Genomic DNA, 20,541 nt, shown 5'->3' on the forward strand with positions numbered 1-20,541 from the left:
CCAAATATTAAAGTTTTTCTTTTTTCGTATCCGTGTTATTTCTCGTTCTTGTTGAATGTTCGAGTACAGCATTAATAGTGTGCAGCTTGACAAAGTCACGTCTTAAATGTCTAGGCGTAACGTTGTAAAGCAATATAAAATGTATTGTGGATGTAAGGATCGTAGTAAGGAAGGCGAATGGTCGACTTCGGTTTATTGGCAGAATTTGAGGAAAGTGTAGTTCATCAATGAAGGAGACAAAATATAGGACACTATTGCGACACACTGGCGAGTGCATTCGAGTGTTTGGGATTTGCAGCAGGTCGGATTAAAGGAAGACATCGAAGAAATTCACAGGCGGGTCGCTAGATTTGTTACCGGTAGGCTCGAACAACGAGAGAGTATTATGGAGATGCTTCGGGAACTCAAACTGGAATCGCTGGAGCGAAGGCGATGTTCTTTTCGAGGAGCCTTATTGACAAAATTTAGAGAATCGGCATTTGAGGGTGACTACAAAACGATTCTACTACCGCCAACGTACATTTAGAGTAAGGACCGTGAAGATAAGATTAGAGGAAGCTAGAGATCGTACGGGAGCATACAGACAGTCGATTTTCATCGCGCCGTTTGCGAGTGGAGCAGGAAAGGAAACAATTGCTAGTGGTATAAGATACCCTCCGTCACGCACCGTACGGTGGCTTGCGGAGGATGTATGCAGACGTCAGCTAACTGCAACAGAGCGCATACTCTGAGCGTAAAGGACAAGAAATCAATAAGAGCCCGTAGAAGATCGCCACTATGGTATCATTTAAACTTATTGAGGTGCCATTGGATAAACAAATCATAAAAAATTTCAGTTATGACTAATGTGGATTCCAACAAAAATAAAGTAAAATACACAGTTCTTTTACGTGCATGTACTGCTAGCGGTATGACAATCTGCCAGCTATAAATTCCAAGCTGCAGCAATGTCAAGTTCTACATAAAATACATGTTTGACCATTAGTTGTTTTTATTTTAAAACCAATTATCAATCGGTTTCAGTCTTGGACCATCTTCACGGATACTATCCAAAGACAGAAATAATTATATGCAGTATATATGAAATGTTAACAGTTCTTTCTCAAAGGAGTACAAAAAAATAAATAAATAAAACATGAATACTTACAGGGTTAAAATAAAACTTCCTTCCAGATTAAAACTGTGTGCCGGACCGAGACTCGAAGTCGGGACCTTTGCCTTTCGCGGGCAAGTGCTCTACCAACCGAGCTACCCAAGCACGACTTACGCCCCGTCCTCACAGCCGTACTTCCGCCTGTACTTCGCCTCCTACCTTCCAAACTTTACAGAAGCTCTCCTGCTTGGGTAGCTCAGTTGGTAGAGCAGTTGCCCGCGAAAGGCAAAGGTCCCGAGTTCGAGTCTCGGTCCGGCACACAGTTTTAATCTGCCAGGAAGTTTCATATCAGCGCACACTCCGCTGCAGAGTGAAAAATCTCATTCAGGGTTAGAATAGTTTAACCCACCGCACTACATTTGTCATTATTTAAATAATGTGTAAGACATGTCATACATATCAATATACGACACAGGGGTTTTAGAAGCAATCATACGAATACTAAAGGTACACAGAGCAGTACTGGAGAAAAGATCAGGACGATAAGTGTTACATTGTACAAAATATTGAAAGGTTGGTCAAAGAGCTTTAAAAAGAATTTCCATCATACAGTATAAAAATATCTGGATGCCAAGCTACTTGCTAATGTAGAGGACTAGATTATCTTTGGTAAACATCTTTGGACAGTTTCATATGTGATCAGAAAACGAAGTTGTAATCACCAAAAATATTATAACACAGATGTTACAATACAAGGCAGAAAACACCATAAAACCCTAATGTTATGTAGTATCATATTCATTGCAGACACCTGATGAAATGTATATAAACAAACGTCAATAATATTATAAACGTAATGGAATTCGCGTCAGTAACATTGAAGCAAGCTAAAGTACAGAAACGGGTGGAAATGTCACTCTGGATTCATACGCATCAGAGTTAGAGTAGTCAACAATTACTGTCTAATATCGACAATATTTAAAAGAAACATTTATTTGTAAATAAAATGTCATTAAGTGCTTAATTAGAACCTCAGTTTGTCAGTAATGCTAGTATCATGAAAAAGAGGAGGGGAATAAATAACATAACCAACCATGAACCCAAATTTCGCTTTAAGGAATATTGACAACATATGTATATAATAGTGGTAGTGATGAGTAACATTCTTTAAACACTGTAAAACTTTAGCTAAAAGGCATTAGGGGCTCAGTCATTAAGTATATGTTTTGAGAGGCATATAGGAAAGATCTTCACGTAATCAAGGCAAGTGATTGCTAAACTTACGTACTTGGATATGTAGCGATTTAAAAAAATTAAATGGAATGTAGACCTCGAGCTACGGAGTAAGAACATACTTTAAGCTAAGGCAACTTATTGACCATAAATCCATTTCAAACATAATAAAACTAAAAAATAGAATTACGAGGTGTTTAACATACTCAATGTAAAACAACAAGACGGAAGTTACAAACATTTTATAAACTGTCAAGTTCCTTGTTCTGTATCCTCGTCTCAAGTACTGTTATCGTATAGGGCACACATGCATGAAGCAGTCTCCAAATGAGTTGAATAAACTGACCGTAACAGCTACTGAATAGTGGTAACGAAGAGGCTGAGTTCGCTGCTCTATAATGTGCAATCAATTCCAGTGAAGATTAACTCCATAGAGCAAGCGAAAGAGCGACTCCTTAGTCAATCTTAGTGCCAAAATCTACTGCACGTGTGTTCCGCAATTCTGAATTAACGTTCTTTGAAATGCTTTCCAGTTGTGGGTCAATTGAAGCACTTCTGATACCAACATACGAAACATATTTTTGTTCATTCCTCATTACTAGAAGGGCATTCTGTTAGCAAAAAGGTGAACGGCCTTTCAGATCATGATGCACAAATTTAACTCTAAAAAATTTTTGTGTTGCAACACATGTTAAATATAGTTATCAACTTTTTAGGAAAGTTGATCCAGTTGCTGTAGAGACCTTTGTAAACCTTATCAAGGAACAAGAGTGGCAAGATGTTTATAGTGCTGATACAGTAGACGATAAATATAATGCTTTCCTCAAGACTTTTCTCGTGCTCTTTGAACGTTGCTTTCCGTTAGAACGTTCAAAACAGGGTGCTAGCACAAACAGGCAGCCTGGATGGCTGACTAAAGTGATAAGAATATTTTGTAGAACAAAGTGGCAATTATATCAAGACGTTAGAAACGGTCACGATCTAAATGCAGCAGCCCATTACAAACAGTATTGTAAGGTGCTCAAAAATGTTATTAGGATGGCAAAAAGTATGTGGTATGCAGATAGAATAGCTAAGTCTCAGGATAAAATTAAAACCATACGGTCAGTCGGCAGAGACAGGTCGAGGATATAGAATCAGTGCGTAGTGGGAATGTCCGTGTTATTGATAAGTCACATATATGTACAGTATTTAATAATCACTTTCTGAATATAGCAGATGAACTAAATAGAAACCTAGCCCCAACAGGGAATCATATAGCGCTCGTAGAAAAAAGTGTTCCAAGACTGTTACCTGAAATGCTCCTCCATGATACTGACAAGAGTGAGATTGAGTTAATAATTAAATCACTAAAGACCAAGAACTCTCATGGATATGACGGGGTATCTAGCAGAATACTAAAGTATTGTTCTACGTATGTTAGCCCAGTACTTAGCCATATCTGAAACTTTTCCTTTAGGAGTGGTCGGTTTCCTGACTGATTAAAGTACTCAGTAGTGAAGCCACTGTATAAAAAGGGAGACAGGTATAATGTTGACAATTATAGACCTATTTCTATGCCATCGGTGTTTGCTAAAGTTATCGAGAGGGTTGTATATACAAGGTTACTGGAGCATTTAAATTCACATAATTTGCTGTCAGATGTACAGTTTGGTTTTAGAAATGGCTTAACAACTGAAAATGCTATATTCTCTTTTCTCTGTGTTTTGGACGGATTAAATTAAAGTTTGCGAACGTTAGGTGTTTTCTTTGATTTAACGAAGGCTTTTGACTGTGTTGACCACAAAATATTACTGCAGAAGTCGCACCACTGTGGAATAAGGGGAGTAGCTTACAATTGGGTCGCCTCTTACTCTAAGAACAGAAAGCAGAAGGTAAGTCTCCGCAATATTGAGAGTGGTACTGATGTTCAGTCCCAATGGGGCACTGTTAGGTGGGGTGTTCCCCAAGGGTCGGTGCTGGGGCCACTGCTGTTTCTTATTTATATAAATGATATGCCTTCTAGTATTACAGGTGATTCAAAAATATTTCTGTTTGCTGATGACACCAGCTTGGTAGTGAAGGATCTTGTGTGTAACATTGAAACATTATCAAATAATGTAGTTCATGAAATAAGTTTGTGGCTTATAATTTGATGCTAAATCTCAGTTTTTACAGTTTCTAACTCCCACTGATATTTTGATCAGACAGAATGGGCATATTATAAGCGAGACGGAACAGTTCAAGTTCCTAGGCGTTCGGATAGATAGTAAGCTGTTGTGGAAAGCCCGTGTTCAGGATCTTGTTCAGAAACTAAATGCTGCTTTATTTACTATTAGAACAGTATCTGAAATAAGTGACATTTCAACACGAAAAGTAGTCTACTTTGCATATTTTCATACGCTTATGTCATATGGTATTTTTTTGGGGGTTAATTCTTCTCATTCAAAAAGGGTATTTTTGGCTCAAAAACCGGCTGTTCGAGCTATGTGTGGTGTTTAGTTCGAAAACCTCTTGTCGACCCCTATTCAATAGTCTCGGAATTTTGACATTGCCCTCACAGTATATATTTTCTTTAATGTCGTTTGTTGTTAGCAATATTAGCTTATTCCCAAGAGTTAGCAGCTTTCACTCAGTTAATACTAGGCAGAAATCAAATCTGCATGTGGAATGCACTTCCTTGACTCTTGTGCAGAAAGGAGTGCAGTATTCTGCTGCATCCATTTTCAATAAGCTACCACAAGAACTCAAAAACCTTAGCAGTAGCCCAAACACTTTTAAGTCTAAACTGAAGAGTTTTCTCATGGCTCGCTCCTTCTATTCTGTCGAGGAGCTCCTGGAAGAGCTAAAAAATTAAGCAAATTCCAGTGTTACATTGTTGATTTTCTTTATTTAAACTTACGACTTGTCACCTGAATATGTTTCTTATATTTCATTTTATCTGTTTCTACAATCGTGTTATAATTTCATGTATTGACTCGTTCCATGACCATGGAGACTTCTCCTTAATGTGATCCCACGGAACAATAAATAAATAAATAAATAACATGCGAAACACTGTACATAATTTGGTCCCCGAAAGAATCCCTCATAAGAAGGTCACCAGTTAGAATACTGAATAATAGATCTTTATAAACAGTGTCTTATCAGTCACTGGAAATCATTGGGGGATTTTTTCTGTAAACATACAGGTTTACGGAGGACTATGGCAGCTGGAGTTGCTATTTGCAGAACAGTACATTATATCAGTTTATATATTTTATTTTGGGCTCGTCTCAAAATTCTGGACGATCGATACGTCACGTTCGCTGCGAGATTATTTTCTCGCCATGTTTATTTACTCTCTTACTGTTTACCCGCGACAAATAATTACTCTCTGAATGGCGTGTACGAGAATAAAGGAACAGCTGTCGCTTTACGATATATGCTTGCTTGATCTGCCTTCGACAGTTAGATACAAGGCGAATTCGAAACTCCCGGTTTCTACAAAAGAGATCTGTATCAGAGGATCTTATTTTCGGTTCCCAGCAGCCAGCAGAAAGTTTGTCGTCCTAAAGGTTTGAGAAATTCAACTTTCATAGCGCAATATGAGACTAACGCGTAGTTAGTACTTATTGTGCTCAGAGATAGTCACGAAAATTTGAGATGTCTCTTGTTCGGGAATATAAGGAAATGCTTTCGCTAAATTTGTTGTTTTTGTATTAGATACGTTAACATATATGTGCGCATGGCGCACACCGTTTCTATTGTTCTGTCACTTCCACTCAAGTTCGTTCAAATAGCTCTGAGCACTATAGGACTTAACATCTGAGGTCATCAGTCCCCTAGAACTTACAACGAGTTAAACCTAACTAACCTAAGGACATCACACACATCCATGCCCGAGGCAGGATTCGAACCTGCGACCGTAGCGGTCGCGCGGTTCCAGACTGAAGCGCCTAGAACCGCTCGGCCACCAGCTACAGGCTCCACGCAAGTGATTTCCATCATGATCACTTATGGGCAAAATCTGTACGGTAACTGAAATAGCATTTATGTTTGTTGTCAGTGGCTTCTAACAGATAACAAACTAGCTGTGCGTTATTAATACAGTAAAGCTATAGTAAGTTCCTGATCAGTTTTAGGTTTATAATTTATTTTGCGCGAAGCTAATGATCATAATCTGTAAACATTCTGGTGATTGAACAGAAGGCCTTCTGCCCGTTTAGTTTAACACTTAACTGGTGCTATAGTTACGTGAAACGCCTTATCTGAAACGCGTTTAATCAATCCGACTATTATTCGCTTTATGATTTGAATATACCGTTGAGTGTTATCGTGAATAATAGTGTATTTCACTGGAAACTGAAAAAGAATTGCTCGGTACTCATGACCTCCATTGCCTTGGCACTACACGCAATAAAGGTAAAATATTTCTTAATAGGTTGCGTAAAGTCTCATACGCGCGTTTTATGGCTCCGTTTTGGTGAATATTTACGTGGCGGCATGTGTTAATGTGTGGCTGCAATTGAGTTTTTTACGTCGACTTGTGGACTGCAAGGCAAGAAGCATTGGCCCCCAAATTCTCCGCTAGAACCACCAGAACTGCCTACTCTGCCTGCTCTTGTTAATTATTCTGACTCAGTCGCCATTTTTTGTTGGTAATTGTCCAATGACCCATACAAATATTCTTAAAAGATGTTCAGATATATCTGATCTGTGTTATATGCCATACTGAATCTTTTAATGCAGACACAGCGGAGTCCATACCTGAACTTCCCTGAAAAATTAGTGACTCTTAAAGTGTTCGGAGCGCTGCTGTTCGCTGATTGTTACAAACAGGGTTCGTTCGCAGTATCTCCCGATAACAATTCTAGCAAAAACTTCTTGTAAGTGACCTGACGTACGTAGAAGAGCTTCTTAATATTATCTCTATTCTGCAAGTTATCAGAAAACATAGATGCTCTTATCTTTACAGCAGACGTAGTGAAAAGCAGCCAAGTAAATCAATATCGCAGATGTGTTTATGACCGCACGACGGGAATTAACAGATTTCGAACGCGGAATGGTAGTTGTGGGTAGAAGCATGGGACGTCGTTAGGAAATGCGATATTGTATGAACCACAGTCTCAGGAGTATGCCGAGAATACCAAATTTTAGGCATTACCTCTCCCCATGGATGACGGCAGTGGCAGAGCAGCGGCGTTTGCGTAATGTTTTCTGTGCTAATAAACAACCAACACACGTGAAATAACAGCAGAAATCAATGTGGAACATTTCCAATACCCTACGTAGTATTAAAATATTTCTTCTTCTTCTTATTAGGAGGCTCATATGGAACGTGTTAAAGGGACAACATATTCTACCAGCAAACCCCTTGTACTGTGCACAGACGATATTTCCCAAAAAAAAAAAAAAAAACCTGAAATAGGCTGCTGCGCATATTCTTTATTTTGGTAAGTAATAGCTCGTTTTTTAAACTTTTTTTATTATACAATACATCTTCAAATGAAAATTACAGATATCGAAAGCTACATAGCATTAATTTTTTTCTTTCCTTTCATTTGTGGGACGTGTTAAAGCGACGATATACAGGTTGTCCCAGCTATCTTGTCCACCCAAAATATCTCTGGAACAATAACAGCTATTGGAAAACGACTTTCACCGGTATCAATGTAGGGCTGGGGCCCATGAATGTACATATTTGGAAACATTCTAAAACGAAAGCATATGTGTTTTTTTTAACACAAGCATATGTTTTTTTTTAAATGGACCTCCTATATTTTTTCTTCAGCAATCCATAGCATGACAAATCACATACACAATGGCGTTGATTGCATCGCAGTATTCCCATTACATCCTGAGATATTGAGACGCGAAGTTGACGCTTGAAGCACCCGACATGCGCTGCTAGCGCACGTCCTGGGCTCAGGCGTGAACCCCATGCTGCCCGTAATCGCGATGTGATTGACATGCGTAATCACACTTCCATACTTATCAAGAGGTCCGAAACGAATAATACGGTCTGCTGCCATCCTGCATTAACGTCGTACATTCCAGCAGGTATTTATCCCATAGGCTATGGGTGATGCAGTTCTGTAACATGTTTGTGTATCACAACGTTAGTCACAAAGTTAACTTCGCTTATCGTTAATCCGTTACTAAAAAGCTAATGCCGTTCAACGTTAAAACTTTACTTTACTGTAGATCTAGCGCAAGTGACAGTTAATCATTCACTCGTAATAGTAAAATTCATGTTGGTGGTTTTAGTGAAACGAGCAAGTGGACTAAAAGTTTTACCGTTGTTTAGGTAAAAATGTTTTGATTTGGGAAGTTCAGGTAGGGCATAAAAGATGAATGTAAACATGTTTAACCAATTAGTTTTATCATCACATAATTATCAATGTTATGTTTATCTAATGCGTTAAATGACAAATTGTTGCAAACAAATGTTTCTTAACATCACTGGGTAAAATGGCCCTTTGCAGAAACTTCCACTGTGATACCAGCACTACATACTAAACATAGCGTTCACATCTCATGCTCAAAGTGATGCCCATTGGCTTGCATACATAGGGTCACTCTGCGGATGAAGGATGCCCTACTTCGTGCTACTGTTTCCTCTTTGATGGCTGTACAAGCATCAATAATGCGTTGCTTCATGTCCTCTGGTATAGTTGGTTCATGTTGGTAAACAGCATCCTTCCCTGCTCCCCAAAGAAAATAATCCAGCGGTGTAAGGTCCGGAGATCGGGCAGGCCACCTAATTGGGCCACCTCGTCCAATCCACCTACCAGGGAACTTACGGTTCGGAAGTCGTCGTACTCGTAAGGCGTTATGTGCAGGGCATCCGTCATGCTGATACCACATGACCATTCTCCGGTTCAGAGGTACGGTGTCAAAGAGAACAGGAAGATTGTGTCGTATAAATCTGGAGTATTGTCTGCCATTTTGGATGCCATTTATGAAGAAAGGTCCGATAATGGTATCTCCAATAATCCCACACCAAACATTAACTTTCCACGGACGTTGACGCTGTACCTGACGGAGCCATTTTGGATTGTCTGCGGACCAATAATGCATATTCCTCATATTGACAATTCCTTTGTTGGAGAATGATGCCTCGTCGGTAAAGAGAACATCTGCAAAAAAATTTGGATTAGTCAGAAGTTTTTGCTGAGCCCATCGACAAAATGTTACCCTATTGCAGAAGTCATTTCCATGAATATCCTGGTGCAAATGAACATGGTAAGGATGAAATTTATGACGTTTAAGAATACGCTGTGCACTTGATTTCGACACACCAGCTTCACGTTCAATTTGACGTGTGCTGATTTGAGGATTCACAGCTATGGTAGCGAGCACAGTAACTTCAGCACGTTCATCTGTGCGTACTCTAGGACATGTCGAGGTCTTGGATTTAAGCTTCCCGTTTCACGTAGACGATATGTGAGGCGACCAAACATCCGGCGCGAAGGCGATGGCTTGTCAGGGAATCGTCTTCTGTACAGTCGTTCTGCCTGAACAGCATTTCGTCCACCTACAACAGGGTACAGTACAGGTATGTAGAGTAGGGTAGAAAACAGACATATTAACTTAATAATCATAATGTTCGCTAACAGTACTATCAACAAACAAGCAATCTCATAACGTATTTCCCGTCAACGTACATTATCCATAGATCAGCAGCATTTCTACCATATCTTCATGTGTGTACATTATACTGTACAGTATAAGTTCCACAACACAACGTTTATTCACAATGTGTACTACCTCCGTGCCGTCACTAGATTACTCTGATGCACTGGCAAGCGGTGTACTGCACGCCAAAGCAACAACAAATGGGATGCTCGGAGGGTGGTGGAGTACAGGAGTTTGCATGGGTCGCAAATCATAAACAAGGCGAAGTGGTAACTGTGGCAGTAGTGGGAACTACGTTGAACACTTGACTAGGTAGAGCCAGGCCCTGCGCGACAGGCACAATGGGTCATATAACGCATTAATTAACCTTATTTTGGGTGTACAGGATGCGATTACGGGCAGCATGGGGTTCACGCCTGAGCCTCAGGACGTGCGCTAGCAGCGCATGTCGGGTGCTTCAAGCGTCAACTTCGCGTCTCAATATCTCGGGATGTAACGGGAATATTGCGATGCAATCAACGCCATTGTGTATTTGCTTTGTCATGCTATGGATTGCTGAAGAAAAAATATAGGTCGATTTAAAAAACTTAAGTTTGTGTTAAAAAACACATATGTTTTCGTTTTAGAATGTTTCCAAATATGTACATTCATGGGCCCCAGCTCTACATTGATAGCGGTAAAAGTCGTTTTCCAATAGCTGTTATTGTTCCAGAGATATTTTGGGTGGACAAGATAGCTGGGACACCCTGTATTCTACTAGAAAATTCCTTCTTCTCTGCAAAGACGATATTTCCCACTCCAAATTAAAATTATTGAAATATGCTGCTGCGTTTATTCCTCTTTCTTTTGGTAAGTAATAGCGCGTTTTGTAAACATTTGTTGCTATACATTACTTTCCCAGAGGAAAACTACCGATTTCTAATACTTTACAAAGTAATAATTTTTTTCTTCTCTTTCATTACACGACTCATATTTGATGTGTTAAAGCGGCGATATATTCTGCCAGCAAATCCCTTCTGCTGTGCACGGACAGTATTTCCCATACCGTATTTTAATCCCTGAAATAGGCTGTTGCGTTTATTCTTCTTTCTTTTAGTAAGTTGAAAAATGTTTAAATGTGTGTGAAATCTTATGGACTTGACTGCTAAGGTCACAAGTCCCTAAGCTTACACACTACTTAACCTAAATTATTCTAAGGACAAACACACACACCCATGCCCATGGGAGGACTCGAACCTCCGCCGTGACCAGCCGCACAGTCCCTGACTACAGCGCCTCAGACCGCTCGGCTAATCCCGCGCGGCTTTTAGTAAATAATAGCTCGTTGTCTAAAATAACGAAAATTACAGATATCGAACACGCTACATAGTATCAATTTCTTTCCTTCGTTAACAGGATCGTATGGGATGTGTTAAAGCGACGATATATGAAGGGCTTATTTCAATAGTGGTAAAAGTCCATTTTTGTTCAGTCTGAGATACAGAGTCCTAAGGTTAAATGAGCACTGAAAAATCTGCAGTTGAGATACCAGAAATATTCCAGTAGACAGGGTGTTCCATTGATCGTGACCAGACCAAATATCTCACGAAATAAGCGTCAAACGAAAATACTACAAAAAACGAAACTTGTCTACCTCGAAGGCAGAAACCAGATGGCGCTATGGTTGGCACGCTAGATGGCGCTGCCATAGGTCAAACGGTTATCAACTGCGATTTTTGAAATAGGAACCCCTATTTTTTATTACATATTCGTGTAGTACGTAAGGAAATATGAATGTTTTAGTTGGACCATTTTTTTCGCTTTGTGATAGCTGGCGCTGTCGTAGTCACAAACATATGGCTCACAATTTTAGACGAATAGTTGGTAATAGCTAGGTTTTTAAATTAAAATACAGAACGTAGGTACGTTTGAACATTTTATTTCGGTTGTTTCAATGTGATACATGTACCTTTGTGCACTTATCATTTCTGAAAACGCATGCTGTTACAGCGTGATTACCTTTAAATACCACATTAATGCAATAAATGCTCAAAATGATGTCCGTGAACCTCAGTGCATTTGGCAATAAGTGTAACGACATTCCTCTCAACAACGAGTAGTTCGCCTTCCGTAATGTTCGCACATGCATTGACAATGCGCTGACGCATGTTGTCAGGCGTTGTCGGTGGATCACGATAGCAAATATCCTTCAACTTTCCCCACAGAAAGAAATCCGGGGACGTCGGGTCCGGTGAACGCCCGGGCCATGGTGTGGTGCTTCGACGACCAATCCACCTTGTCGCGTCCCAAGCGTGGGTATTGCGAGGGATTGGGCGACACGGTTCGTGGATGGGATTTTAGCCGGTTGACCGTAATGAGAGGGAGACTTTTGATCTGGCTAAGATGTAGAAATCCCTGGTTTTCACAAGGCTAGGAAGGTGATAGAAATTAAAGTCGTGATAACTTTAATAAATTGCAGTTTATTCTAAGTGAATACAAATCGCCCTATCTGACGGTGGTTGCACTCACAGGAAGGCCAAGTCTAACACAGAGACGGTGGCTGACTCCACCGTTCCGACTGCCTACTAGAAGGTCTGCAATGTTTCCTAACACCCTACGTTAGAGTCCCGCGGCTACGCCCTGACGCTCTCCAGCGACTATCTCCGGCTGCCTGCCTACAGCCCGTTCCCCAGCCCAAGTCGGCTGCTGCTACCTAACTCTTCGCCCTCACCAGACAAGACCCGACACAACAAGACAAGCCCCCAGAGCGGCGTGCTCTCGGGTTTTGTTAGCGTTTCCCCTTCGACCCCGCCAGCGCTTGGCCTGACGTAGCGTCGAAGGCAACGTGTCCTTATTTGGTATCGTTAAAACATTGTTGTTGCTATTGTTCTTCAGAGGCTGAGTGGAGGGGCAGAGGCGCCTCTCCCTATATGGTCACGCACTGCGTCCTGAGCCCTTCATTGGCTCCTCATGACGTAGTGCGGTCCCCACCAAGGGCCCTCTTTCTTTCTCTCTCCACTCCCAGACCTCTCTCTCTAGCCAGGAATGCTTACTGTTGATATTCTTAATTGAATGCTTATCATGAGTCCCTGCACAGACCTTCGTTTGTATCCACCGGCTGTTTACTTTCTTATCAAAGCACCCAGCTGCCCTGCAGCTCGAGTGCCGCCTCGGCTGACCCTTCTGCCACGCCTGGCGTCCAGCGCTACAGTTTTAACTTCGTCCTACGTACTATTCTTAAGGTACTGCAATTAGACTTGGCTTGTTCCTGCGGTTACAACACCTCCCCCGCCAGGGAAATTGGCGTTACTCCTCAGAGTACCGTCAATTGTGATTCTCTCATTTTATTTGATTACATTTTCTTTGTTACATCAACACTTCATATGTTTCTTTATCTTTCGTATACACTTAATACCATTAAGTTCTTTGTGAGACACAATCATTTTATACATACATTTATCAAGATACACTTTTCTTCTCTCCTTTTTTTTTTCAATTCATTGCTACAACAATTATTTATCAAACATACATTTATCAAGGTACACCTTTTCTTTTTCCAAGTCATTGATACAATTACAATCAAGGTTCCTTTTTGAAACATTGATACAAAATACCATTTTCATTCAACAAATACATACAGTTTCCATAATGGACAAAACACTAAAATTGATTACACCTTTTCATAAGACACCTCTAATATATTTTACCTTTTGATTTGACTTAACGTCTGTTTCTGAACAGAACTGAATCTTCGTGGTTTTTCCCACATCTTTCGTATATTACTACCTCTTCAGTGTCTTTATTAGCTTGCCTTCTGCTTAAGCTAGTCTCTGGATATTGATTTACTATAGTGTTTCTTATACATACTTTTCCACAACAGTTATTATCGTCAAAGTACTTCCATAAACTTTTGAAGCATTCCTTACAGCATTTACAATTTTTACAACAACATGTTATTACAATAACAATGACTATTGCTATAGCTACGTATGTAGTTACTGAGTAATGGGTAAAGTATCTGGAGTATTTTAGCTCCTCCTCCTGCCTTTCGGCCATCCGCTGGACATCGTCCAACCTTTTCCCAGCGACTTTCAAGTCGTCTAATTGTGTTACTACCTGTTCTAGTGGTAAATCTAGCGTTAACATTGAGACATTCTTCTTTTCTTCGTTTACTACACAACAGTCAAATTCTAAATTAATTTGAGGTATTATATCCTTCTTTGTTACGTTACTATGAATTACTCTATCTGTTTGTATGAACACTCTCGTTCCATACCCTTTACATTTGCTATAAAAACTTATCTTTCCTACCCCTTTCATTAATAAATCCTTCGGGGGTTCTTTTCCACATAATACTGTCAGTCCTTCTTCCTTAGGAGCTACATATAGCCATTCGTTACTGTTTAGATGGGTCCAAAGGCTCTGATTCAGTGCGACTATTTTTCGCACACAATCTTCCGGAATTTCTCTTACCGGTTGTAATAACTTGGCTTCGCATTCCTCATGGTCGAATGTCGATAGCAATGCGAATGACTGTCTGCACAGTTTTTTGTTCTTACTCAATTCTTTACATTTTAAATCATCCGCAGAAAGTTTCGCGTACTGCCTTTTGGATTCATCTATCAGTAGAAATTCTTTCTCTGGCTGTATGTATATGTACCTCCCTTTCATATTTGGGATCTCCTTTGGTAATGGAAGAACTCTGTACAAATTGAAATTATTATTGTCTATTAAAGGGATATTAATTACGTACCCTAGTATGCTACCGGAAATAAAAACATCTAGATCGATTATTCTTAACAAGAGGTAGCCTGACGACTCCGCGAGAGGAACAGGAAACTTCACGTCTTTTAATTCGTCTCGGATTAAACTTAGATACTTCACAACTTGCACTGGATTAATGATGTGAGGCTGAAGTATTCCCTTTTGAGCATTTACAATGGCATTTATCATTTGCTCGTACTCTTCTTCGATTTGACCAAACACTGCCGCTAATTGTAATACTTGTTCCGTTACAGTGGCAAAAGTTGCTACTCGTTTGAAACCTATATCTGTCTCCTTTACGTATTCCTTCATGAACCTCTCTAGTCTCTGCATGCCTGTTCTTAGAATGTGTTCGTTTGATTCTAGTGTATATACTGTTCTGTTTACTCCTGCTAACGTGGCCCTTACCACTGCCACTTGTTCCTTAGTTAACCTCAGCAACCCTTCAGAGTTCTTTTCCATAGCATCTATTCTTTCCTTATAGTATGCTGCGTCTGCTTCGTCCAATGTCCCGAACAGTATCTTACTTACCTGTCCGACGAAGTTGAATACTCCTCTCTTTCTTCTGGTTTCGTGTTTTGTGAGTTGCTGTACGAGTTGCTGTAACCCTGTAATCTTTTCTACGTGATGTGTAACTTGCTGATCTAATACTCTACATTCTATTAATCCAACGTTTAGTTGTTTCAATGTGTCACGGCACCTCTGTACCGCTGCCTTACCGTACCTCTCTGCTTTTTGAAATCTTTCTGTTATTACATCTAAGTTAACATATGTGACTATTCTCCATGTGGTACTGTATATCTCTATTTGTCCTACGTGATCGTAATACAGTCCTGACGATCTTGGTATTGAGGTTACTTTGAATTCGTTCGTTTCGTATCCTGATGCAACGAAGCTGTATGTTGCTACCACTATGATGAGTTGCACCACCTGCCACTTGAATGCCATACCTGAAATTTTAAAAGAACTGTTTCAGCCTGTTGGCATGTACTTTTGTTTCCTTATTTCTCTTAACTCTTATGACTACGTTAGGACCTTCCACTTTTAACACTTCAAATGGACCTCTCCATTGCGAATCTAGTTTCCGAGATCTTCCACGTCTCACTGATTCGTCGTGTAATAACACCTTGTCCCCTACATTAAATTCTTTTGGATTCTGTTTCAAATCATACTGTCCTTTACTGATTATCTTACTCCTTATAATAGAATCTTTAGCCACTCTATGGGCTTCCTGCATTCGTGCTCTTAGCTTATTTACATACGAATCATAATCGTAACTTACCTGCGGTGTTTCTTGCTGCAGTACTCCTGGTATGTTAACCTTTCTTCCGTACATTAACTTGAATGGTGTATAACCTGTGCTGCTGTGTGGTGTAGTGTTGAACACAAAAATTGCATACGGCACCCATTTGTCCCATGAACTTTGATCTCCTGTTACAAAGTGTCTGAGATATTCTACAATCGTTCTATGGTTCCTTTCTAGAGCACCATTTGACTCAGGGTGGTACGCTGTAGTATTTATACGTTTTACCTTCAACAATTTACATACACTTTTAAACACATCGCTCAGAAAATTTGATCCTTGATCTGTTAATAAAACTGATGGAATCCCATACCTTAATACTATATTTTCTACAAATGCTTCTGCTACAGTTTCAGCGTCTTGCTTGTCAATAGGGACTGCTACTGTGAATTTACTCAGATCGTCTTGGAATGTTAGCATGTACTTTTTTCCTGTACTAGATACATCTAGTGGACCCACTATATCCATTGCACATTTTTCAAATACTGTTTCAGCTGTGTCTGTAATTTCTAAAGGCATCCTTGTTTTCATTTGTGTGTTTTTGTTCTTTTGACATGATGGACACTTCCTAATATAATTTTCAATGTCCCGCTTCATTCCGCGCCACTGCTTGTACGCTTTTATCCTCTCGAATGTCCTATGCATTCCCTGGTGCCCTCCCAATGGATTATCGTGCATCTCCTTTAATATACTTTCCTTTTCTTCGGGGCTAATTTCCTCATTACTATTTGTCTTCTGGTCTATTTCGCCTGACACTTGCGCTTGCCGCACGTTTACGGAACTCTGTTCCGCCTTTTCTTGTGCTACTGAGGTTCTTTCTGCCTCCACATTTCGCTTTAAACTTATCTCTTCCTTTCCTTCCTGCCTTATCCGGCTTAACGCGTCCGCATTACTGTTCAGCCTCCCTGGCTTATATACTACCTCGTAGTCGTACTCTTCGAGCTTCAGTCTCCACTTTAGGAGCCTCGAACTCGGATCCTTCACACTAAATATCCATGTTAGTGGCTTATGGTCTGTCACCACTGTGAACTTTCGGCCATACACGTATGGTCTAAACTGCTTTACCGCGTACACTATAGCCAACAACTCTTTTTCCGTTGTACTATAGTTCAGTTCTGCTTTGTTCAGTGCTCTGGATGGATATGCAATCGGCAAGTCTTCGCCAATCTTTTTCCCTTGCGATAACACGGCTCCCAACGCTGCGTTACTCGCATCCGTTGTGATTATAAACGGTTTCGTAAAGTCGGGATACTGAAGTAACGGAGGATTCACTAATTTCTCTTTCAGTTCCTCGAACGCATTCTTCTGTCGTTCTCCCCATTGGTATTCTACTCCTTTCTTTAAGAGTTCATAGAGAGGTTTCGCAATTTTGCTGAAATTTGCTATGAAACGTCGATAGTACCCTATCAATCCTAGAAACCCTTTTAGTTCTTTTGTTGTTCTCGGCTGTGGGAAGAACTTCACCTTCTCCACCTTTGCCATATCCGGTGATATTCCCTTGTCCGTGATACAATGACCTAGGAAGATTACCTCCTTCCTCAGAAATTCACACTTGTCCGGTTGCAACTTCAAATTGTGCTCTCGCAACCTGTCAAATATTTCCCGGAGTTTTTCGTTATGCTCCTGCAGGTTTTTCCCATAACATACTATGTCGTCCAAATAGACAAAACATTTAACACCTTGTAAACCTGCCAATACTGTGTTCATTAGTCTCTGGAAACATCCTGGGGCTCCTTTCAGTCCCATCGGCATTCTTTTGTATTCGTAATGCTGATAGTTTGAGCTGAATGCCGTTTTCTCTCTGTCCTTCTCGTCCGTCAATATTTGATGGTACCCGCTTGCAAGGTCAAGCGTCGAGAAGTACTTGGCTAATTGATCCAGGATATCGGAGATGTTCGGAAGTGGAAATCGCCTACCGTGATGTCTAATTGTCGGTAGTCCACTACTATTCTCCATTTCTGCTTGCCACTTGCATCCAACTTCTTTGGAACTAACAGTAACGGTGCATTCCATGCGTTCTTGCTTTCGACAATTATGTCATCCTTGAGCATCTGTTCTATTTGCTCTTTTAGCACTTCTTTTTGCGCTTCAGGGATTCTGTACGGTCTAGCGTTCACTACCTTCCCCGCGTGTTCCGGCGCAATCGGTATTCTATGTTTCACTGCAGAAGTATAGGACAGTTTGTCCCCTGGTAGATGAAATACATCTCCGTACTCCGTGCAGACCTCTGCTAGAGCGCTCTTTTCTTCGACATTCAAATGATCCATTCTGAGTTGCCTTCGCAACACACTAGCACGACTTTCCGTCTTACCTACTGCTTCAGTGCTACATTTTACTTCGCGTACTTTCGCTATTCTTTCTAACTCTTCCGTTATTAATCTGACATTTCCTAGTCGAACTCTGTCCTCTGACACGTTTAATGCACTTACAATGCATTTCCCATTTCGCACTTTTACTAAGGACTCAGGTACATGTACCCCTTGTGCAATCTCCTGTCTCGGTATGACCATTTCTCTTTCGATTCCCCGTGGTACCTTTCCGTCCACTTTCAACAACATTATTCTTTCTTCCCGGGGCCCTATCTCCCCGCCTATTTCTGAATCTGCTTCTATCTCTTGTCCCTTCGGTTCTTCCTCTACTACTAAGGGTATATCTCGCCCTTTTAGTCTTATTATTTTACCCGCATAGTCCAGCTTAGCTCTATGCTGTGTTAAGAAATTTCTTCCTATCAATCCGTCGTACGGAATGTCTAAACCTCTACCGTACACGTGAAATTTCTGTTTCACCTCTTCAGATCCGTCTATACTTAAGTTTATTTGTACCGTGCCTATTGTGCTAACGGCTTCACTCGTTACACCTTTTAACCGAAGCTTTTCTGTTTCATTGATTCCCAGCCTACTCTTTACCGGAATGCTCGTCCTCTTTAACAAACACAATTGTGCTCCTGTGTCTATTAGCAACTTTAAGTACTTCTTTAGTTCTACGCAGTACAACATTACCACGTCGTTTTCTGTTGCACAGTCGATTACCCTCACTATGGGTTTACCTATTGCAACAAGGCCCGACTGCTCAGCCTTGCCGCCTCTTAGTTTCCCTGTACTACCTTTCCTGTTTTGCTCGATACTGGCACCCTGCCTTTTCTCCAGGCGTGCCAGGGCCCTTCGTGGCAGTCTTTCGCGTAGTGGCCCTGCCGCTTACACTTAAAGCACGCAACATCTTTTACTCTTGTGCACGGAACTCCGCAGTTCCCTGGTAAATTACACTGTGGACATCTCCACTCTCCTAACCCTCCATCGGTTTCTCTGTGATTTTCTCTGAATTCCCTTACATCTATCGGGTGAACTTTCCTTAACTGCACCCTGCATTCCATGTCTGTGTGTCCCGGCTTGTCACACCCATAGCAAAAGTTTGTAAATTCTTTACCCGTCATGGCTCGTACTCTATGCTCTAGCCTGCTTTTCCTACACTTGCTCGCTATGTGACCTCTCAGCCCACAATTGAAACATCTCAACTCTTTACTTTCTCTCGCGTTTTTTACAGCTTCCTTATTTGGAGTGTACGTTACCCTCGGGGCTAGTCCCCGCTCTCTCATGGACAATATCGCACTCTCCTCCTGCAGTGCCAACTCCACTGCTGCTGCCAACGTGATTTCATCGCCTCTACTTCTCACTATTGTTTGTATTCTGTCATTACTTAAACCCTGTATAAAACACGCTCTTCCTAAGGAGTCAACTAGTTCTATTGCACCTTTCAAGTTTTCTCTGGCCGTAACTCTATTTACCGCTTCGAGAAAGTCTCTCTGCATTTCATCAATTCTGCTTGCCCACATTGCTATCGGTTCCCCTTGTCCCTGTCTGGCTTGGAAAATTTTACATGCGTAGTAGTCTATAGTGCGCTTACTGGCATAATTTTCTTCTAAAACGTGTTTCACCTCTTGCCACGTACCTGTGCGTTCACGCACCTGCAATCTCGACCTGGCCTCACCGGTTATCTTTGCTTTAACGAACTTCAATAATGTTTCGTGTTCCTCAGGCTTTACTAATTCAAAAGCTGCATCGACATTTTCGATAAATTCTCTTAAATCCTTCTTGTTCCCTTCGAACACTTTCGACACAATACATAGGGCCTCTTTCACTGACATCTTACCACTAGTGGAGGATGACGCAACTTCATTATTTAGGGGCATCTTAACTAAGTTAACACTTTACACAACAAAATACAATATTCTTAATACAGTTTTACAATTACCGCTTCTTTTGTGGTGCGCCGTCTGCTCTGTTGGCTCGCGTCGTCCTGCGCTGCTTCGCGCTCTCCTTGTGCCCGCGCTGTCCCGCGCTGTTCCGCGCTGCTCCGCGCTGTCTCTGCGCCCGCGCTGTCCCGCGCTGTTCCGCGCTCCTCCGCGCTCTCTTCGTGCCCGCGCTGTCCGCGCTGTTCCGTGCTGCTCCGCGCTGTCTCTGCGCCCGCGCTGTCCCGCGCTGCTGCGATGCGCCGGCCGCCGCTCTGCTGGGCTGTGCCGACCCCGTCGCTCTCCTCGGCTGCCGCTGCTACGGCTGCTGCCGCTTCTGCTGCT

General features: G+C 41.3%; 1 protein-coding gene and 1 non-coding gene across 2 annotated transcripts; one reads left to right on the forward strand and one right to left on the reverse strand.

The window, feature by feature from the left end:
• Positions 1-1,337: 1,337 nt before the first annotated feature.
• On the forward strand, positions 1,338-1,412 carry Trnas-cga. The gene has a single exon. It is a non-coding gene; the product is annotated as a tRNA-Ser (tRNA).
• A 17,644-nt stretch (positions 1,413-19,056) lies between these two features.
• On the reverse strand, positions 19,057-20,112 carry LOC124795613. Its single transcript, XM_047259685.1, has one exon. It carries the CDS (start codon positions 20,110-20,112, stop codon positions 19,057-19,059), a length of 1,056 nt encoding a protein of 351 aa, XP_047115641.1.
• Positions 20,113-20,541: the final 429 nt, after the last annotated feature.

The sequence above is a fragment of the Schistocerca piceifrons genome, chromosome 4, assembly GCF_021461385.2.
Source record: "Schistocerca piceifrons isolate TAMUIC-IGC-003096 chromosome 4, iqSchPice1.1, whole genome shotgun sequence".
Taxonomy (NCBI): domain Eukaryota; kingdom Metazoa; phylum Arthropoda; class Insecta; order Orthoptera; family Acrididae; genus Schistocerca; species Schistocerca piceifrons.

What these genes read in the sequence shown, in the direction of transcription:
- LOC124795613 (XM_047259685.1), bottom strand. Translation starts at nt 20,112, where the DNA reads ATGTCAGTGAAAGAGGCCCTATGTATTGTGTCGAAAGTGTTCGAAGGG.